This window comes from Chinchilla lanigera, unplaced genomic scaffold (genome assembly GCF_000276665.1).
Source record: "Chinchilla lanigera isolate Chin_1 unplaced genomic scaffold, ChiLan1.0 scaffold00001, whole genome shotgun sequence".
Taxonomy (NCBI): Eukaryota; Metazoa; Chordata; class Mammalia; order Rodentia; family Chinchillidae; genus Chinchilla; species Chinchilla lanigera.
The window spans coordinates 43433737-43456857 of record NW_004955402.1 but is presented as its reverse complement, the minus strand read 5'-3'; the positions used below and the strand labels follow the sequence as shown (position 1 = coordinate 43456857).

The 23121-nt window shown below is 44.3% G+C and overlaps 1 protein-coding gene across 1 annotated transcript; it reads left to right on the top strand.

Moving 5' to 3' along the window:
• Positions 1-1153: 1153 nt before the first annotated feature.
• On the top strand, positions 1154-20919 carry Cplx4 (complexin 4). Its single transcript, XM_005373002.2, has 3 exons — positions 1154-1320; positions 7102-7189; positions 20630-20919. Exons 1-3 carry the CDS (start codon positions 1154-1156, stop codon positions 20855-20857), a joined length of 483 nt encoding a protein of 160 aa, XP_005373059.1. The 3' UTR covers positions 20858-20919.
• Positions 20920-23121: the final 2202 nt, after the last annotated feature.

Here is a 23121-nt window from a genome sequence, read left to right as displayed (position 1 = left end):
TACGAATAAGTTGGAGCTCTTCTCTCCCACTCCTTCCTCTCCTGGAATGCTTTAATTAGAAACACATTAGTGTAGATTAAAGTCTTAGCCATACTCAATTCTTACCTTGACCTGAAGGAAACCACACCTGAGAGAACACGCTGCATTATAAAATATTGTCAGGTGGTATCCAGCCGCACCCGTGAGCTTAAAGAGAGCACCCAGGAAGTGGACTGTAAAGCAAAAAGTGACCCAGAGCATACTGCTGACTTGACTCTCAGGAGTACTTACTCTGGGTCGGAGTCCTGGAAGTCTCAGGCATGCCTTTCCCAGGTAGATGAGTGATGCTTCTGTTCAGGACAGGCGAAGCTAATTTTCCAGCGTGGAATAAGGCCCCCAGCTTACCCTTCAGACATACTTGCTTGGGTTGTGAATGTTTGGGTGGGACACAGTTATCAGTAAATTGGGACAAAATTCAAGCAAGCCAAAAAGCAAATCCTTGCATAGTACTGTGAATCCAATGAGATAAAATATGGATCAAAAGGATTATTTTTGCTTAATGCTTAATGAAGCATTCCATATTTTGAGTCTCACTGGACTCAGTTTTCAACAGGATCATGTGCCCAACAGCTGGAATTTGGAAATTCAGCCGCATCTATATAATCAACCAACTCTGATTAAACTGAAAGAAGACTCTTGGTGAAGGCCTGCTACATTTATGATTTAAAATTTGGGGACTAGGGTATAGCTCAATAGCAGAACTCTTGCCTAGCACGCACTAGGCACTGAATTCAATCCTCAGCACTGCCAAGAAAAATGTCCTTATAAAGGGGTAGATAGAGAGGAACAGAGAATCTGAGTGGGTTCCTCCCTGTGAAATTAGCTCAGTGCATGAATCAAGGCGGTCAGTTGCATCTGATAGTGCACTTTAGTAATCGGAACCATCTGCCTCTGTACTAAGGCATTCCTGGTCTAATCCAGCTTACGGCCGACAACCCACTCTTCCTATCATCATGCCCTTGAATAGAGGAGGCTGTGCAAAATCCCTTGCTGCTACATGTGCTGCTGTCACTGAGGATATTTGGAGGTTTTGTCTTGGCTTTGTTTGACCTGAGGTGTATTTTGTTTTCAGGTTTTATCTGAGTTGTAGTTGTAGTCTTTCAGGGCAGAGACAATGGCTTTCTTTGTAAAAAATATGATAAGCAACCAGGTAAAGAATTTAGGATTTGGAGGTGGGGCAGAAGAAAAGAAAGAAGAAGGAGGCACATCCGACCCAGCAGCAGCTCAAGGGATGACTAGAGAGGAGTATGAGGAATACCAAAAGCAAATGATTGAGGAGAAGTGAGTACCGCAACGCCGTTTCCCTTGGAAAGCAAGGGAAATCTGTTCTGGACATACCTCCCTCAGCGCCCCAGCTTGTCTCCCTGTGCTTTTTGGGTTACTTTCCCTCTGACTGTGTATCTCTAACCTGATGAAATTTTATTTGGGTAAAGTGAATGATTCTGTAGCATCTGTGATGCCTATGGGCTATTTGTATGAATGGAAGTAAAGCATACAAATTAATCTATACGTCTTTCCTAAAGCAGTTTAACATTTCCTGGCCAAGGCGTGTTTTAATTGGCCTCAATGTAATTGTTCAACAAACTATGGTGAGTCTAGCTATCTTTGTAATCTTTCTTAAATTCACCTTCCTACCGAGTAGGAAGGCTTCAAATTGTGAGAATTCAAACTTTCTACCTAAAAGAGAGCCTAAAAGCATACAGTGCAAACTCCTTGATCTTGCATTTAAAAAAGTAAAAAACACAACAGGACAGTTTTGTCACAGATGTAGTTATTAGACTATGAAAACTTTGTGGATTGTTTATTACAAAATGTTAGCACACAGAAAAATAGAATAGCATGATGTATGACCAAAATACTGATGACATAAAGTCAACAGTAAACACCATGCCATAAGTGCATTTTAGAAGTCAATTATAGTTATCATGATACTCCCCCCTAAATACTTTAGCCCTCATACCTCTAAAACTAAGGGCATTCTCCTGGCTATATAAAATGTAATAAAAGTAAGATACAACTATTGTAACATTTTGGTTGAGTATGATGGACTATGAATATCACCAATAATAATATGTCACTATTCAAAGACTGTTAATAAGGTAACTTTAAAAGCTTTAAATAGAACTCTTTATTTAATAATCAACTGAGAATTGAAGTGTCAGTGTACCCTTTAAATGTTCATCATATGTTACAAAAGAAAAGTATGGCTATTTTGCGAAGGAACTATTATATAATAGTTGCCTAAGTCTTATCGCTAAGATGATTATAGGTGGAAAGGTTAATGACCTGGAGGAACTAAGAAAGTAGAAAACCTACATTTAGTGGAAACCGTGTCTATTTTATTTTTCTGGAAGAAATCATGGCTTCCAAACTACCTAGAATGCATTTTGCTTGGTCCCACAGTAATTAGTTTAAAAAAAGAAAGAAACAAAGAAAATGTAAGTGGACTGATGTTAGTGTTAAGATAAAATTTGGACAAAAGAAGCAACATTCTTTGCGTATTGGTCTGCTTTGCCTATAGCATCTAAAAGAAAAAGCTATAAAAGAAAAACAAGTATAATGAAGAAAAGTAAAACAATAGCATCATAAACTTTTAGTTCAAATAAGCTAATGAAAATGGTCAGAAATTCAGATTGTATGCATGATCATGCTAAATATAATTTAATATGCCCACACAGTAAGCCACAGATATGGCATTTGTTTAATGTCTTAGCTTTCCCTAATTTTGTATATGGACAGATCAAAGGTCAAAATGGCCAAATCGAATGGTTGATCAGTAGACTGGGTTGTTTGCAAACTGTCAGGCATTTTCTATGTGTGCATGAGAATATTATAAATTTATTTAGTCTCTTAATTTAAGAAACAGTGGTAAGACAGTGTGGCACCTTCCTCTCCAACGCAAAAGGGAGGACTTCTCATCCCTGACTCGAGTGTTCAGGATCTTCCATTACCTAGAATGCGATGTGAAGAAGTAGGGATCCAGAATGCCTGCCAGTCACAGGTGCAGAGAGAGCTACACAGATAGTGCAGTATAGATAATAACTAAAACAGATATTAGCAGATAAAAGCCTCTAGATCTGTCCTTGTGATTTTTAGAAAAGTAATAGGCTTGGCTCTACTAATTGTAAATGAAAAAAAATCTACCTAACAATGCCCTCTACTGTACATTCATGTTTATTTTCCTTTTATGATTAGAGTTTTTTTCTCACTACTGATAGCACTGGTGCCAAAAGAGGCCATACCTAAAAAGAAGGTTTACGAAAGAAATTCTTGGACAGAAAGTAAAACAATAGCCTGCTAACTCTTCTTTCTGACATGGTTATATGGACGTGCTCTTTTAGTGACGGTTCAACTATTACTACAGTACTGTTTGCAACTTGACTCTGAATTTGTTTTATTCAGTCATGTTTTGGACCTTCTCACTATGGGAATGGATCTGTGAGGAATGTACTAAAGTAGACGCCATCGGGTTTTTTTGCACAAGTATATACTGTACTTGAGTAGAAACTAGCTCCACATTAAACAGCACAACCAGCTTTTCTGAATAATTTCTAAACTAGCTCTGGATGATGGAATCTATGTGGCACTAGGATTGACAATGAATTTACAGTTATTTGAGTTTCAACAAAGGTCCCAAAATACAAGTAGGGAATGAAAAGTTGGTTCAACAAATGGACCTGAAATAACTGAAAAATACTCAACTTTCACCTCTACTGTACACTACACTCAATACTTAATTTGATATGCATCATACACCTAAATGTAAAAGCTGAGACTATACAGATTCTAGAACAAACAGGAGAATATTTTTGCAACTAGTAAGTGAAGGTTTATTGTGACTCGGGAAGTAATAATCATAAAGTTCACTTTGATAAGTTAAACTCTATCAAAATTAAAATTTTTTTGCATCAAAGACATTGAGTAAATAAGTAGGCAAGACAGACTGAGAGAAAATATTCACAAAACATGTATCTGTTAAAGGTTTGAGATCTAGGACATATAAAGAACTACAACTCAATAATAAAAGCAAAAAATAAGCAAAATCATCAAACAAAATTTCACAAGTATATTCACATAGCCAATTAGTTCATGCAAAAAAAAAGAACTTCATTAATATCATTAGTCTGCACAGAAATGCAAAAAACTTTAAAACACAGTAAGGTACCAACACACACATCAGGCTAAAATTAAACAGACACAAAGTATCAAAGGTTGGCTAAAATGTGGAACCACTAGAACTCTTGTCCCCTACAGAGAGGTAAGATAGCACAATCACTTTGGGAAAAGGTCCAATGATTCCTTAAAAGACTAAACATACTCAATTAAATTACCCGACAACCCAACAAATCTCATGCCTAGATATTTACATGGAAGAAATGAAAATACACGTCCATAAAAAGATTGTTCCAGAATGTTCACAGCAACTTCACTTGCCATCACTAAAAATATTCAGTAACTCGGGCGTAGCTCAACAGGAGAATGAGTAAGTGATAATAGATTTGTACATAAAATACTACTCAGGAAAAAAGGAAACACTAGTGATAAATAAAACATATATGAACCTGAAAGTTTTCTATGCTGAGTTTTAGAGCCTTACAGAAGAGAATATAATGTATGTGATTCCATTTACATGATGTTCTAGAATGGGCAAAAACTAGTGTCTAGAGAAGAAAGGATGGTAGTTGCCCTACAACTGGAGCAGGGTTTGATTAGGAATGGGGATGAGGGAATTTTATCAGGTGGGAATAATGGTTCATATCTTTATAGGATTTTAGGTTACATAAGAGTTGCCATTGTAGAGCACTGTATGCAAATTTTGCCTCAAAAGGAAAGAGGAACCAGAAATAATGATTTGCGTACAGACATGTTTAGGGAAAGTGTACTGATTTCTACAGCTTTAAATACATCAAAATTAAGTTGGATAGTGTCCACTTTTGGCAGCACATATAACTAAAATCGGAACAATGCAGAGGTTAGCATGGTCTCTCCGCAAGAATGATATACAAATTCGTGAAGTGTTTCATATGTTTAATAAAAGAAAAATAATAGGAAACGAGGATGCAGACTTTGTGGAGATGGGAAAAGACACTGGGGATGGGAGGAGAGGCCACAGCAGAGAGGACAAGGGGAAGTAAAAATGATTAAGATGTAATATGTATATGACCAGTTCCCTAAGATTGTTTTTTGTTTGTTTGTTTTTGTTTTTTCTCCGGTACCGGGAACCAAACTCACGACCTTGCGCTTGCCAGGCAAGCGCTTTTGCCGCTGAGCTAAATCCCCAGCCCCCAGTTCCCTAAGATGAATGTAATTGGTATGTATTGCAAGTGTATACCAATAAATTTTATAAGAGATAAATGAATGGAGGGTAGATAAGTGATAAAAATATATACTGAGAAGCAAATTGAAGAATCTGGGTGATGGGACTTAGACTGTAAAATTCTCTCAACTTTTTTATATGTTTGAAAGTTTTTCTAATAGCATAAGGGTGTGGGGAAGGATCTGCTTCTTACTTATACCACAGGTCACTAATCTCTTGAACAAGTCATGTTATCCTATTTTCCTCTCAAAACTAGAAGGCTGAGAGCCCAGACCAGATACTGTGCAGATGGAATTGAATTCAGAGAGCACCCAAAGCCAGGATCCAGTAGTTCGAGCCGATGGTTTCTCTGCAGTCAGCGTTCTGTGTAATTGTTAAGATTATTTTAAAACCTGGAATCAGGAAATAACCAATTTTGATAAAGAAAATGGGATTTGCTTTAATGTAAATAATACTTTACCCAAATATGCTTTACCCAACCCATGAACAGAAATCCCTCCAGGCCTCACTTAGACCCACGCTGGGAGCCAGAAGGCTGCCGAGAACCACCGCTCACTCTCCCATCTCTCTCCATTGCTTCTAATCTGCTTAGCAGCGACTTTGTTCTTTTCTCAGCAGCCAGCTCTCCTTTCTGCACTCTGTTACCCTGACCACCTGGCCGGTGGAAAATAGCAGCCAAGGCTTTCAAGTTCACCTCTTACAGCTCCAGCCACCCTTCAAGTCTGTCTGTCTCAGTCTCAGTCCCAAATTCCAAAGCAGATTTAATTGCCCCAACTTGGTCCAACCCAATACAGCTAGAGAGCAAAGCCAAGTGCACAACTGTAGCTACCAATAGTGCACTTCTGTGGGCATCTGGGCGCGGAGGCAGTTTTTTAAGCTTTGCGCGCATCCCCAGAGATGTGCGCGTTTGTTTGGATCACCATGAGCAAGGGAGTGTGTTTCTACCTAGAACAGTCATGAGTCCAATTAGGTCATCCACAGAGTAGTACCCCAGAATGCAGTAGGGGAGAGAATCTTCTCTACCTTGTTTCTGGATACCTTCCTGTAACTGGGAATGGAATCCTATCTAAACTGGGGCCTGGAGTTGGTGGCAGTGAAGGGGAACAGCTTTTTAAAAAACAGTATTGTCACCCCCTTTTAATTAGTGCATAGTGATTATAACAGAGTAATGGGTTTCCCTATGGTATTCTCATAAATGTATATAATAAACCTTCATCATACCAAAGGGAAACAACTTTATAGTAAATCCCCACATACCATGGGCCTCCAAAGGATGCCCGACTGCTGGATACGATAGATAACACTGCTTTTGCTTCACTAAGAATTATTTAGGGTTTTTTTGTTTTTTTTAGAAATGTAGCTTCCTCTCCCCCATCCCAGAGGTTCTGGCCCAGCAGAACTGATATGAGGCCAAGAAGCTGTCTTTGCCACAAACAGTTCTGAGGCTACTGGTTTTATACCACATAGTCCATGGGTAGCTCTGTCAGGAGTCATAACCCTGGCTCTCCATTACATCACAAAGAGATGCCCAGTCCCACGTTGTCTTTCGGGTTCAGGTATGTATTAAATGATGAGTAATTAAAGAGCAGACATTTAGGACATCATGAGAAAATTCCACATTTCCCAGGTGTCTGCAGGCAACAGGAGCTGAGGTGTGTCCCAGGACCCTGCTTCTCTGAACAGTGGCTGGAATGTCCTCAGTCTCCATGTCCTTATGATCTTTTATTTTATTGTTTAAATTTTAGGATGGAAAGAGATGCTGCATTCACACAAAAAAAGGCAGAGAGGGCATGCCTCAGAGTCCACCTCAGGGAAAAGTACAGGCTCCCCAAGGTAAGATATTCTGAGCATAGATATGCCTCAGCATTTCCTAATTAACAAAAAATGGGGGATGTTTGCATATCAGCAAAGGCTTATGCATGTGAATATGTATACGTCATAATTTACATATTTGCTATGGTGAAAAGAGCATTGAGCTGGGAGTTCATAAAAGCTAGACTCCAATTATTCAACCTCTATAAATGTCCATTTCTATTGAAGAAATGAAGTCAATATCTATGGATGACATTTTTATGTAAATACATCGAAAGAATACAAACATTCTATACATAACACAACGGGGATAATCATGACAGCTGACGTTTGTTGAGCTCTTCTTGGTGCCCCATACTGCACTTTGCATATATTCATTTAGGTTCTGTTACCACCTTTATGTTATTGCAGAGGAAACAAAGCTAAGTAAATACCTTCATGCCATAAGCCACACAGCCAAAGAGGCAGAGCCCGGGGTTTTAACTCTCATGATATTGTCTCTATTTAAAAGGGACAATCAATTGCTTATTTGGGGAGATGACGTAGCAGTGATGACTGTCACGCAGCATTATCACATCCAGGTCAGTGCTGGCGTGCAGGATGCCCATCTATGGACTGTGGCCTGTAGCTAGGCTCCTGCTGGGAAGATGCGTGGACTTGGTTCTGATACTCTTCAAGGTCTCATGTCCAGCACAATGATGCACAGCGCTCAGCTACTCTGGCTCATTTCTTCTGCTCTCACTCCCACTCATCACCTAGGAAACCACCCAGCTCCTCTAAAGGGTACCGCCTTCACGTCCCTGTTCAACTTCAATTCACGTCCCTCCTTTAGAGAGCACCTTCCTCTGCATAAGCCAAAGAAAAAGATTCCTCCCAAGTGCAGCATCCTCTCCCAACAATAAGAGCCGCTTTCAAGTCTAGGTGGTTTAGAAAGTGTCACTAAATCATTTCCTTCACTGGGACCCCCGTGGATCCTTGGGAAAGCTACCTTTGGAAGCAACAAGCACTGAACAAAAGGAGAGCCCACTATCTGCCCTTGAGAGGTCACTGCTGAAATCAGTAGAGTTAAAGCTCCCCATCCGGTGGGAGAGGTTGATTCCTGAGACAACCATGGAACACAGAGCTCTCGGTGAGAAGAGGGAAAACTTACGATAACATGTAAAAATCATGTGAAACCAATGAAATGAACTGGGAAGAATTCCTTGCCTCCCTTGCCCCTCCCCCACCGCTGACCTTCATCACTTTTGTCCACAGTGCTTGCATTCTGCCAGAAGGAAGCGCTTCATTCTAGTTGTGTAGCGCATCTCCCGAAACTCCGGGATGAGTTACTGCCTGGCTGGCAATGTGGCTTGCTTTAGGCAGGAATCCTGAGTTAGATTCCCCGGCCTCCCCACTTGGAACTATCTGATTTAAACACCACAAATCTTATTAGGATGAAGCAGAAATCAAACACAGACACACACACACACAACTGGGCATGCATCTTCCACAAAAGTTGGACTGATTGAGGCTTTTCTTGGCTTTTCTCTGTTACCTATCTGTGAGGATCTAAGGAGAACTGGATTTCAATTCTGGTTCTGCCACCGTAACACAGCACAACTTCCACTGACTTTTAAAAAACCATCAGATGGGCTCAGTTTCCTCGTCTACAAAATGAGGACAGTAATACCTAACCTCACAGGGTAAAGCTTCATCTGAAATGACATAAAGGACCTCACGCAACGCCTGACAAGGGGTAGGTGCTCAATGGAGGATAGCTCTGATGTTGCCATTCTGATCTTATTTCTCGATAGTAATAATGAAGGGTAATAAGCACTGGGCGAGCACGCTAGTGTGTGTGATCAAGGCAACAACTGGAGGTTCCTGAGACTCAAGAATCTGAGCTTTGATTTTTTTCTTCCCTCATGGTAAGCCGATGGTGTTTCTCACAAGGGTGAACATCTTTGGGCTTAGCAGCAAAGTTCAGAAGTTCCCCAGAAAGACAGAGAGAGAGAGAGAGAGAGAGAGAGAGAGAGAGAGAGAGAAATCCCCAAATCTCTGTATCAAGCCACCATTTGGGACAAGAGCCTTTCCAGAAGAAATTATGAAAAGAGGAAAGAATTATAGCCATGACCTGTGAAAATTCAGGTGCTCCCTGAAGAATGCTGGTGACTGTATCTGGTTGGTTACTGCTCCCCAAAGCCAGCTGGAGGAGGAGGATGAAGGAAGTAGGTAAATTAACGTGGAGCCCAGTAGCTGTCTGTGCATGACTTACCCTTGCTTGTATGCCCTTCTTCTGTAGCTGCTTTAAATGCATAATGCATGTGGGACCTCATCTGATTGTTTTCATGGACCTGGAGGAGACCCTGTAGCTCACCTAATAGTCTATTGCCACAGCCTCATTTCAGTCCCAAAGAAACTGCAGCCTGGGAGGGCTGAGTAGTACTAGAATCCACAGCTAGTAAGCCACAAAACAAGGACTGGAACTCAGGTCTCCCAGCCAAGAAAAAAGAACAAACAAAAGGATTTGAACATCACTCCCTCTGTGGCCAACACGTCTTCTCTTTCTACTTTTAGTTTTCAAATGTTGGCGGGCCGTCTTGAACTCCACCTGGCTTAAAACTGCACTAGTACGCATTTGGGACAACCCGTACCGCCTGTTTCAGTGAGGTGTCACCAAGTCCCACCCGCAGCAGCCGGGGAGCATTCGTTTCCTTATCAGGTTGTTTGCCAGGGGACCCTGTGTGACAGCCTAAATCCTGAATACAATTCAAACACAGACATGAGAATGTCACTTGAAAGCAGTCCGTACACCTCATCATTCACTCACTGCAGAGTTACTTTCAGATAGGGGCCTCCCTTGGGCATTTTAATATTATGACTGCATTTTTATTTTTGGTGGTTTGTTGTCTTGGTTTTGGTTTTGGTTTTGCTTTTGGGTCTTGCTAAGCATTTCAGGCTGGCCTTGAACTCACTATGTAGCCCAGATTGGCTTTTAACTCCAGGTGATCCTCCTGCCCCCGGCCTCCCCAGTGCTGGGATGACAGGAGTGTGCCACCTCGCCTAGTTTATGATTGCATTTGGTAAAAATTGATTCTACACACTTCAAGAATTTCTCCATGGTATGAAAAGTACTAAAATGCTGACAATAGCTTGCTTTTTGTAAAACATGTGGTATTTCTAGTCACCTGTAAAAACAGTACTTAATAGAAGATACACAAAGGCGGGGAGGGGCATCAGACAACCAGATTATATTCCACTTAGTCCATTATCAGCGGCTGTGGCTAACTTCCCAGCTTGCAGTGCAGCCCCGCCCTTGGGAGCCTCCTTTGCTTCTGGCTGTCACCTGTCACGCCCCCTCATCACCACCACCGCACCCCCACCCACCCGCCCACCGACGAGGCTCTGGGCACAGCAGGCCTTTGATAGCCCACATAGGGAGAAAGAGCTCTGGGGGAAACAAACTTCCCAGGCTGAGATCAACTCCCGGGTGGTGGTTTCCTCTACAGAACGGGAACAGCTGCTCGGGTCAGCCGGATCCTGGGTTGACCTTGGAAGGCCGAGCACACCAGGACCTAATCCCCGACGCCCCCTGGTGGTTCCCGGAGCCGCGACAGGTCCTGGTGGTAGCAAGACTAGGGTGAGCCAGAAATAAATCTCTATAGATGCGTTTGTTTTTTGGATTTTTTTTTTTCTTTTTTAGTGTCCATCCTTTTGCTACTCAGGACTGGACTGGATTTTAGATGCTCCCATGGTATACTGGGAGAGAGAGCTAGCAAACCATAGAGTGTTACCATTCGCCCAGAAACTAGGACAATGAGATTCTGATATGCCAATAATTGCAGAGGAGGTGACGGGATTGGAATATTGAGCCCTGAGAGAAGATAGCTGGTGAAGTGAAGGCCATGGGCATAATCACCTCCCAGGTCGTGAAGACCAGGCCTCACTTAAACGCCGACTCCAGGGTGGTGAGCCTCTGGGGGCTCTGCAGGGCACGTAGGGTTTCTACAGGAGCCCTTCCCAGTGCAGTCTTTAGGATAACTGCAGAAAACCACAGTGGGAATCAGCTAGGCACTTGTAGATGCTGCATAAGGAGCCAGAGGCTCTGGGCTGCCAGAAGATGCCCTAGGGCTGGGGTGGAGAAAGCTGCTGTAGACTCCTACGAGCCTAAGCAAGTGGAGAGAAACGGTTGAGAGTGGCGGGCACACAGCAGCCCGGGTGTTCTGGGAGGTCTGGACCAGGTAGGAGGTACTAGACTGGGAGCGGAGCCGCAGACCTGAGTCGCTACCTAGATCCCCTCTGGGGTCACGTCAGGAACATGTTAGTCATCTCTTGCCCCCAGCTCTCTAAATTCTCTTACTAGAACCAATTCGGGTTCCTGGATAACCACAATGCTTAGTCTTCTTGACACCAGCATCTGAATGGTATTTCTTTCCATTAAACTTACTTTTTTTTATCTTCAGAAAAGCATATACCGTAGGTGCACACTCAATGCGTAACCCCCCAAATTATACAAATTTAGGGATTTGCTGAAGATCCCAAAGTTTACTGTGTAAACAGGGACTAGGGCCTCCTTTTTCTCATCTATTAATGTTTCAAACCCATTCCCCTCAAACCCCCTCAAGTTGGTACACTTTAGAGCCTATGACATTGTCCAACAAAGAAAATGATGCTAAGCAAAGAGCTACTGTCACCAGGACTTCAGTGGGCATCTAATGACCTTTTCTTCCCTGCAAGATTTGCAGATATGTATCCTTGTGCCATCCTATATAATCCATGTTGGGTAAGCAATCATAGTAGTAATATTTACAGTCCTCAGGGAACTGGATGAATTCAGCGCGTCTTCTGGTTAACAAGTGATGACTCCCAGGTACCTCATTCACAGTTCCCTGGGGTCACCATCACAGTGGTTTGCACAACAGCAGGAATCAGTTCTGGATCCTTCCCCATACCAAGGCCCAACAGGGAGCAGATTTGAGAAAAATGTCGTCCCGGGAGCTGTCAGGTCTAATGAGGATAACTACGTCACATTTTGGAATAGGAACTGTATTTTCTAAAGAAGTTATTTGGCCAGTGTTTCCTATTAAAGAGAGTTTCACTTTACTGGTGACAGGGGAAAGCAAAGTTGTAATCTTCAAAAAGGAACAGGGTGGGCTCCTAGCCCCCTACACAATCAGCAAAAAAACTCAATCCAAGTTTATTGTTAATTGCTGATGGCATACTATTTGTCATGTCCATGTCTTTTGATGATAGCTGTTAATTTAATAATCAGATAAGGAGCCAAAGAAGTGCAGTAATCAGGTTGCAGTAACCTGGAGTATACACCTGTATGAATACATCAGTATCTGTCATGATACTGTTCATGACGCATACCAGGCTTATATCGGTTTCCTGAAGTTTTCAGTTATAGGTCACTAGAAGACTTAGGATGCTTAAGGAATCAAACATGCTCAAGTTAGTACCTTTTCCTAGCTGGCCTCCAAAATTTGGAATGTTCCAGGGTGCTCTCCTGACCAGCCCTGTTCCTCAACGCATCTGCATGTTCTCCCGATGGCTGCATCCAGCTGCTGTTTTCAGCTCCCATCTGCATGTGGCTCACTCTCAGTTCTGTATCCCCAGCTCACATCTTCTTCCTGCCTGTCACTGCCGTCTCCCCTGACCTGGACACCGCAAAAACAGCAAACTCACCTCCAAAATGCACTGTTTCGTTATCCCCCAAACCTGCTCCTCCCTAAGCCTCCATTAGTGAATCTTTCAGCTACCCAAAGCCAGGCTGCAACTGCAAATCACCCTTGACTCTTCCCTCCCTGCTCCAGCCTCACATCCAGGAACGCACCAAGTAGCCTTAAGTGGCCTTGTAGACAACTCTCAGCTTGCACTCAAGTGCAAGCCTTGTCATTTCCCACCTCGGCTATGACCGCAGCTCTTGTGCAGTGTTGCTATTTTGAGCCTCAGAACTGTGGGGTGAGGTTCCCAAGATGTAGATCTGTTCCTGCTCCCTTCCCTGTCTTTTGAAAGTAGGGCTTACTATCAGTTTTTAAAATGAAGTCCGGAGACTAACCTTTCCGGTCTCACCTCCTGCTACTTCCTGCCTGGACTGGACCTTCTTTCTGTCCCTGCATCTGCTCACCATGGTCTCTTTCCTTTTTGTAAGATTTTGTTTTAGTGATGTTTCTTCCAGAAATTTCTATGACCTCCTTTCCCCCTCCTAAGGCTAGACTTGTCACCTCCTCCATGACTCCATTAATACTGATACAGTGATGCTTGTCTCCATACCACCTGACAATCCTGAATGCTCGCACCCACTGAGCACTCCTTGACAGCAGGGCTGACTTTTCCATCTTTGTCCCGGTGCCCAGCATGGGGCCTGGCATATAGAAGTTGCGCATCTGTGCATGTGAGCCTACACGCACACATGTGCACACACAATGTTTGTTGGAAGAATGGATATTAGTTGGAAAAGGGGAAAATATACTCAAAGAACAACGTATCAAAAGTCAGCAGGAAGAATTAATCTGCCACAAATTTTCGTGAAAAGAAAAAATCTGGATTGACACTACAATTTTATATAAAACACAAAGATTATATTATAATCAAAATGTCATATTTCTTCAAACACAGGGAGTCATGTGTTTTAAATAAAGCCACAAGATTCTTTCTAGAAGCAAATAGGTCCTGTCTCCAGCCAATTCAGAATGTATATGTAAGTCAAGCCAAATTAATAAGAGAAAACAGTTCCACAATGACCCCTAATCCTATTAACAGAATTGTCACTCTGGGTTAGCCAGTGAAGAATAACGTTGTGCTCCTGCTGAGCTATACGATTTAGTTACACCTGGTGTTTGTCTGCTGTATTAAGGGCATGGTTCATTTTGCATAAAAATGAATGTGGAAGAAACTCTCAGTAGAGGTATCTTTAAACAGTCACACTGAGAGCTCCATTAGAATTTAACTTAAAAGTTGCTTCTTAAAAACTAATAAAAAAGATTCTTGAATAATGTTTGCAGCCTCTTTCAGATTTCAGCTCTTGGAACTACTCAGCAGGGTCTGAGACTCCAAACCTTCCTGCTTTGCAGCAGCTGTTTCTGGTGGTGGGGAGGCCACCACAGGTCCGCTCAGCCACCCAGTCCTCCTTTCCCTCCTCACCCTGCCCCAGTTCCATTTGCTCCTCCTCCTTGGGCCCTTGAAAGAGCAGGGGACTGAACGTGCAGCGGGACACGAGGGCAGGAAGAAAGCATCTCGGGACACTTGTGAAGCAGGGTTCCAGTGTGTTCCACGGCCGCTCCCCTTACTCTCTTAATCCCCAAGCTGTTCTCCCTGGAAAAGGGGTACAGATCACTTCCCCTCCACACAGGAGAACACCAGCTCAGTCAGAGAAAGCAGCTTCTCAGATCACACAGCCTGTAAATGACAAAGCAGAACCTAACCCCTACAGGCCACGTTTCCCAGCAAGGCCATTCCAGTAGTCATGCTGCATTGACAAGGGGAATCATATTCCTAACATATCCTTATCACTCAAGGCCTTTGTGTCCTCATCTGTAAATGAGAAGCTTGGATTAGTGAGCTCTAGGAGCTTTTTCACTCTCTGTAAAGAAACACATGCAAGGTATGCACAGTTGGCGTCTGGAAATTCCCCTTCCATGCAGGCCTCAAATACCCATATTTTAATCAACATCAAAAAGTGTTGCCCTGACAGGTGCACTAGCTCATGTTTGTGATTCCCTAGCTACTTAGGAGGCTGAGGCAGGAAGACCACAAGTTTAAGGCCAGCCTGGGCAACATAGCACTAACTTGTCTCAAAATCTTAAAAAAAAAAGAGCTTAGGACCTGACTCATTGGTAGAGCACTTCTCCAGCATGTGTGAGGCCCTAGGTTCAATCATAATACCACCAAAAAAAAAAAAAAGGAAGATGTAAAAAAAAAGAAAAAAATTGATGCCCATTGTTCAAAAAGACAAATCCATAGCATCTGTCCTTTTCTGAGTAGGCTGGAGACATGACTGGTAGCTAAAAGGAAGGATAGCAGTAGGAGCAGTAGAAAGAGCAGCCAGCAAGCCCAACATGGGCCAAGCTACACAATGGAATCAATGGGGAAGCTTCTCAGGGTAGTACCTTACTTGGAACCAGGACAAAGAGAAGTGACTTGTGACAAGTGATTGCTGACGGCAATGACCGCACACACATGCAGACAGTGACTCCCAGCTCAATTACAGTATGTCTAGCTGATTGGTATGCTGTTCACGGAAAACAATCCAGTGCACTGGAACCAAAAGCAGATTTACCTGGCATCAGTCAAATTGGTATTTGTTTACACACCAAACTGACTAGATTAAAATCAATGAACGCTCAGCTTATGGAAGTCAGAGCTAGTTTATCACTATAGCTCAAGTGTAATCAAAGATGGAGGTCAGCATATTAAGACCCCAAGAGCAGCGAGTCTGAAATCCAGGGTGGTGTCCCTCACAAGGAATGACAGCAGCGGGATATTGGGGCTATTTAAATAATGAGGTATTAAGCCCTGGCAATAAAGATAATAAGTTTGGTTAAAAATAAGAGATTAAGATGGATTCTGGCCAGCAGGCATGAAAATAATTAGCTCTTAACTGCATTGAACAATATCCCAAGTTGATAAGATTTCTAGAAAAGAGATCTCTGAAACAGGGTCTCCAAGAACAAAGTGCATATGATTACGGACCTATATAAATAAGTCCCTAATCCTATGCTGGGCCTCGTCTCTGGCTCGCTCATTTGTTCAGGCTCTGTGGCCTCCACCCCGGGATGCCTGCGGCCCACAGTGATGCTGATTCACACTGGCTGTGACTGCACTTGTATTTGAGGACTGTAAGGAAGCATTACTGCCTTTCCTTGAAGTGTGAATTATGTCAAAAGATTCCTCCCCCCACCACCACCTAAGATTTGTCAGTGGACAGCAGATAGTGTGGACAAGACAGTCATTGTTTGAGTGGGAGACAAGGGCCCGTCTGCAGGGTGGTTCATTAGGAAGGGCGGAAACAAGGCTGCAGTGTCCACCGATCGGCCCCAGGGATGCTCCTTAATTGCTTGCTCTGTCCCTCCTGTCTCTTAGGGGCCTGTGCTCTCCTACCCTCTGGCTCACTCTCCAGGCACTCTTTATCCCAGGAGTCCTTTCCCCAGGGACCCGGACACAGAGCTGCACGCTTCCCTCTGAAATATTAATAAACACAACCACCTTTTGTCCAGGGCTGGAAGCTTCAGAGGCTGTTTCACAGCAGGTCTGCACAGTCTGCCCACTAATCCCCTGCGTGGCTCTTTGCATTGGGCATCAGACATGGGAGGTAACTTGCCAAGGTCCCACAAGAATGACAGATGTGGGACTTGAACCCAGGTCTTCTGACTGGAAGTCCCACAGTCTGGCCCGTTGTAGGCCACCTTGCTGGGTGCAGATTTTACAAGTGAGTCTGGCTTGCCAATCCGAGGTCCCAGGCCAGCTCATTTGGTGAGGACCAAGTGCTAATGAGACCAGAGGGCCAGGTTTAGTTCCAGGGGCTCCATTTTGTCAGCTAGCTACTCACTGTCCCCAGTTTGTTGTTCCAGCCCTAGTCAAACGTGTCCACAGCACAGCTACAGCCCAGGACAGCTGCTTCCAAACTGGAATGACCGCCTGAAGCAGTGGTGCTGCTGATGGACGGTGTGTAGCATAGCATTGTTCCTCCAACACAATGCTGAGCTCAGGACTCTAACCTCGGCGCTGCCCACAGCTGACGTGGCCTTTAGATCTGGACACCTGGGGCTACCTGCTCTCGGCCGCACTCCATCGGTTCTCTCTGTCCGTTCTCAGCCACAGCCCTTCACATCAAGTGAGGAGTCTGCAGAGCCCAAGGGCCATGCCCCCCACTCCCCAGGGCCCCCTGGGCTGTAATCGTTTCCCACACCTGTTGGTGTGTTGGGTCTGGGCTCCAGAGAGCGCACCAAGTTGCTGACCTGAGGAGTGGGGCGGGGCCCACAGACCAGGTCCCCAACGCACTTCCCAGTAAAGGATGGAGCCAAGGACTGGGGAATCCACAGGCCAGGCCACGAGCCAGGGACCTCCGTCAGTACTCACGCTCCACGGCCCACAGCGCTGAGGGGAGCCTGGCCAGGAGAACGGAGGGCTTGGCTAGCTGACTTCCCTTCCCCTACAGTTGATGGCCTAGTGCCAAAAGGGAAAAGAATGTTTGCTTTGTTAGGAAAACTGGGCCTGTGGGGTGAAGATGAGAGTCACCCCTAGACCAGAGGTGGGGTGCCCAGAGAGCGAGCCCTCCTTGTAGGTCTGACCCCACCAGCAGGGTTATCCAGAGCAAATTCCCTGCTCACTGTTTTTATGGATCGCTACCACCAGCTTAACGCTTAACAGATTCTAAATAGCTCAATTATTATCTAATTGATCCTCCACAGTTGTAAGGCATATAATACAACTCCTAAATATAGACAAAGAAATAATGTTCAGAGAGGTTGGGTAAGGTACCACAGGTCACACAGCCTGTAAGTAGTAGAGTTAATGTTCTCACTCAGGTAGACAGCACTGCCCCAATGGGAACAGAAAGACAGCAGATAGCTATGAAATCAAGGCACTTTAAGGAAGTGTCTTGGTTACTTTTCTCTTGTTACTGAGACAAAATACCCAATGCCCAAAATTAAGGAAGGAAAGGTTAATCTAGCTCACAGTTTGTGGGGGTTTCAGTCTGTAATAGGTTGGCTCCAAGGCAGGGTGGTGTGGTACAGGGGCAGCGCTTGAAGGAGGCAGAAGACAGTGGAAGCAGCAAGAGCGAAAAGGGGAAAGAGCAAGTCTCTTCTCCTCCCTTATACTGCAAACAGGCTGCCGTGCCCTGGGCGGGTGCAGCGCTCACACCTCTCAGCGCCCTCCTCTCGCACAGGATGAGGTTGCTTGCAACGGGCGGACCCCGGCCCCCTGCTGAGTTGCTTCAGTTAAACTTCTAAACTTCTCAAGTTGACACACTGTATCAACCTATACAGAAGGGGGAAACAGTGCCTACACATTTGCCTTGTATGAAGACTGCTGTAACTCCCCGAATCACTGAATAAATAAGTGTTGACTGTATCTCCATCCAGGAAATCTGCTAGGTTTTTAGTCAGAAAGGAGAGCGAGCTGCAGCCAGTCTTCAAGAAAGGCAAAGCACTGTATCTAGACCGGGCAGCACCAGAGTTACTGGGAGGGCTGGCTAGCTTGGGCTCGGCCCACCCAGGGTTTCTGGCTCTATAGAAACTGAAAATATGGAAAACGAGCAAGGTCCCAAATGTGTCAATGCTGCTGGCTCAGGACCCCACTTTGAGAGCCACTTTGGTAGACGCTGGGGCAATGAAAATCCCTTCTCTGGGTTGTAAAGCAAAATGGAATCTCAATACTTGACTTGCCCCTGGCAAGTAGCATCTGGATAAAATAAACCCAAAGTCCCACCTTGAAGGAAGAAAGCATTCCAAAGCTTCTCGGGAGGCAGCAAGGTGCTCAGCAAAGGGTAGCTTTGCTGAGTTCTCACCTGGAGCAGGAGACAGAAAAGCCCCATCCCTTGTGAGCAGGGAAGGCTAGAGCTTTCGTCAGCCCTCCAGCTGCCTGAACCTACAGGCCCACAGCCGTTAGTCTGTCCAGGGTCAAACTCGGTGACATGCACAAGGATCTCACTACTAAGGGGGAGAAGGTGCTGGGATTTCCAGGACCGTCTTTTCAGACCATTACATTTGATTTGGGGATGCATCAGAGAGGGCAGAGATCTTCATTTGCATGAACTGAGCAAGGACTCACTCAGTCTTCTTTTCCCACCCCTCCTGCAGAAACGCCCACGGGATGATCAGCTAGGAAAGCAGCCACTAGGGTGGATAAATAAAAAATAAATAGAAATGCAAGATTGGCTGGGGGCCCCTGGAGATTAACTAACTAATTAATCCCACAACAGTTGGACGAGGAACTAATTAATCCGTTAAGTACTTAGAGGGTCCAAGGCCTCAGCCAAGTTCAGAGAGAAAATACACTCAGCCCCTGAGGTCTTCAGGGATGGCCCCTGCAAGGATTGTCACCCCTAGGACCTTTATCTTCTCTTCACCAGAAATCTGCCTCCCAGCTCCTTCTGCTGGGGAACCTAATAAAGGAGCATGCCGGGGCAAGGCTGGCAGGCTCTACCTTTCCAACCATCAGCTAGAAAAATAAGGAGCCACCAAGTGCAAAAGATCTCGCTGTCGGGTCCCTCCAGCCCGCTTTACAGATGGAGGCTGCCGCTCCGACCTAGAAACAGCTAATGTTTCTTTCTGGTCATTTCTACTCACCCAGGCAAGAGGCATTCTGCTCTTCTCTGAGTGTTGGCTTTTGGTCCATCTGGGAACTTAACAAGTGCTGCAGTCTTTCACAAATCAAATCAATGGTCTGATTAAGATGATCGTTTTATCTCTACGTGATTATAAGAGCTTTGGCAATAAATGCACAGCTGATCACAACCTGTAGAGATGGGCCCTAATGTAGGTTTTTCCTGTCATTATCTTTTCAGACGTCCTTTAATCTTCTGTACTCCTGAAACCCCGTTCACCTCCTATTACAACCTCTTCTCCAAAAGTTGTCTGCGAGCCGCTGTCTGGGAATGTTACCTACTGCAGCCCTTTCCGTGGGATGTATTTCCTTATGTTGTTCTCTCACTAGGAAACAGTGGGCGCCGTAGTCTAATGACAAAGGAATCCCAGAGGCCAGGCAGCATGTACTAGGAAACCGGGGGTGGTCAGGCTGGAACCACAAAATGAAAGTATTGGGCACTCTGGTGCTGGCGCCACAGCGCTATGTGTCAACTGGAGCCTTGGTCCCCATGCTTCCCTTAACACACACGTTCTGTGTGCCAGGCCCAGTTCCAGGCACTGATTGGGTAAGTTTGGATTTAACAGGATGCTGGGTCCCCAAAGGTCTCACAGAAGAAAGAGAAAGGGCAATGGTTAAGCAGAACTTGCCACTAACGCGTGATGAATAAAATCATGAAGCCCTGTCTGGCTACTGCCAACCCAAACCCCACTCCCTTGAGGGGCTCAGTCAGGACCCTGGGGTCAGCCAGCATGGGGCCAGCAGGCTCTGCAAAACTTGCAAAGCTGCCCTGCGGGAGAGGGAGGGTGAATGTCCCAGATTCAGTGTGCAGAGAGGGCTTCTTAACACCTGGGCCTTGTTGGGCCAGCACCCATTTCTGATCCTGTAGGTCTGAGGTGGGCTAGAGAATTTACTTCTAAGAGGCTCCTAGGTGATGCTAATGTCATTTGTCCATTTGACTAGAGTTGACTACCAGGTTAGAAGGGTCTGGTCAGCCTGAGGTGCAGCAAAGGAGGGACCACCAAACCCAGAACTCTGGCCTCACTGACTGCCAGCAGGACAAGCATATGATGTGTGGCAGTCAAACATGTCATTAGCTTATTCATTCTCAGCAGATTTGCATTTCCCTGCTGCTTTTCTACTTTATTTAGTGTGTATTTATTTTCCTCATAGAGTGAAATGGATGAGACTCAAATCCAGATGGCTGGAGATGATGTGGATTTACCTGAAGATCTTCGGAAAATGGTAGATGAAGATCAAGAAGAGGAAGAAGATAAGGATTCTATTCTTGGGCAGTTACAGAATCTCCAAAACATGGACTTGGATACCATAAAAGAAAAGGCCCAGGCCACCTTCACAGAAATCAAGCAGTCAGCGGAGCAGAAGTGTTCTGTGATGTGAGGGGTGGGTGGGTTGGAAGAAGGAACCAGCCACAGGAGGAAGACATGGCTCCGCTGGGGCATTTTGAGCAGCACGTATTCTAACACAGCAAACACCATTAGGAAAACCATGATGATAAATCTGTCTACAAACATGTAGACAATAGTTGGGTTACTCTAAATGTTTCTGGAAGAGCATCTAGCTAGTCCTTACATCAGGAAACATACTTTCATTTTAGTTATAAATGTAACTATGAAATTTCAACCCTAAATGGTGATGCAGAGCACATATCTGCTTAAAGGTCTTTTTGTTTGTTTGTTTGTTTGATTTTCTTCTGGTACCAGGAATTGAACTTACGACCTTGCGCTTGCCAGGCAGGGGCTTTGCCGCTGAGCTAAATCCTCAGCCCCTGCTTAAAGGTCTTTAGGACAACCAGGAAGAAACAAACAAAAGCAACTGTCACTTCCTATTCAGCTCTCTTACTTAGAGGCAGCATCTCACCATGTCCAACCACTGGCAGAATATCAGATCCCTACAGAAAAAGATGTGGAGAGTTGTGGGTGTCCACCAGGAGCCATAGCTATAGGTACCAAGGCAATCAGAGGTTATATTACCTCTTACTCTCTGCTTCTTAATGCTGATGATTATGCTAATCATATTTGGCTCTTGAATGGTCAAAGATGAGAAATGGAGGCAGGGAATAGACTTTACCAGCACTGTGATTGGACATCACCATTCTCTTGGGCTTGAGGGAGGCAAAGGGAGAGACAGAAGGACCACTAGGAAGCCTATTACTACTTATGAGTTGAGTATAACTCCTCTTATCTGAATTTGGTGAAAGCAATGGAAACAAAGAGGACAGACAAACACAGTGTTAAATTAAATCTAGCCAGGTATGGTGGCACAGGCCTATAATCCCAGCACTCAGAAGTTTGAGGCAGGATTGTTGTCATTTTGAGGCCAGCCTGGGCTACATAGTCAGTCCAAGGCAGGCCCAAACTACAAAGTGAGGCCCCGTCTCAAAAAACCAAAACTCAAACAACAAAAAAAGAAGTTAAATCAAGGTTTCTTTGTCTCTCTGCCCCCTCCCTACTTTTTCCTCCTTTTGTCCTCTCTTTGTATTTCCCTTCTCTCTACTTCCCCCCTCTTTCCTCTCCTGTCCCTCCCAATCTCAGCACCTTCCCATAAATCACACAGACATTCTGTGCCATGGTCTTCCATCACAGATATCAGTGTCTTTTTCCTAACAACTGTTCTCCCTCAAAGGGAATTATTCAAAAAACTTGGTAGATTTGCCCATGAAACATTTAGAGTTCTTTAACAACTACGCATCAAACCAAAACGAAATTCTGGTTTTCCAAAGCAACTAATCACAGAATTAATAATGCTCAGTGACTTGTTTTCATGAAGAATGGCTCTATTAGAGGAAAAGGGAACTAAGACCAAGAAGTCAGGAGTAAACCTGTCCTATACCCAGAGTTCCTGAATGTGTTATATAAGAAGCTACTCTGTATTATAAAAATATGCAAACAGCACAATTTATTATAGCTCCAGAGCCTAAATCCTTGGCAAAGTTTAGCCCCTTGTGGAAGTTCCTGGAGAACATTGGTGCAGTATTTGAGGCTGATCAGCCTCATAATCCACAAACCTTAGCATCCTAAGGTATATTTTGAGACCACACTTGTCTTCTGTCAGAACTAGCATGTGAGTTATGATTTGTTTTATAGACGAAACTTCAAAATACTCATTGCTTTTAAAACTAGAAAATAATAGGTAAGATTTATACTCAGTTTGATGCCTGCCTCTTCCTTATTGTTGATGGGATGGTGGGATGGGTGGGTGAAAGGTAGGTGCTGCGTGGGCCCTGTGTTTGTACACTTTGTTATGACATATAATACTATGGCTGCCAAATTATTCTGCCAACCAGCTACCGGGTGACACACAAGACTTGCTTTCTTATAAGAGGTGCAACCAACATTGCCCAGGAAATCACTAAGGTGGTGTTCCATCATAGCAACCAAAGCTACTCCGATACCACGTGGTCACTAACCCAATGGAGTTACACAGCTGTTAAAAGACTGTGGCCCTGATTTCTTGCATATCACAATATGCCACACCTTAACAACAGCACAACACACCACAAAAACCAATAACATAGTCCATCAAGTTGTATCATACCGTACCATACCATACCATGCCATACCACATGTAGAGTATACCATATTACATCACACCGTACCATAGCATATTACATCATGACACACATCCCACATCACATCATCCCT

Bases quoted from the DNA above. Each gene is read 5' to 3' on its own strand.
- Cplx4 (XM_005373002.2), top strand. From the start codon at position 1,154: ATGGCTTTCTTTGTAAAAAATATGATAAGCAACCAGGTAAAGAATTTA. The intron at 1,321-7,101 runs GTGAGTACCGCA...TTTAAATTTTAG, and splicing joins AAGCAAATGATTGAGGAGAA to GATGGAAAGAGATGCTGCAT. The intron at 7,190-20,629 runs GTAAGATATTCT...TTTTCCTCATAG, and splicing joins AAAAGTACAGGCTCCCCAAG to AGTGAAATGGATGAGACTCA.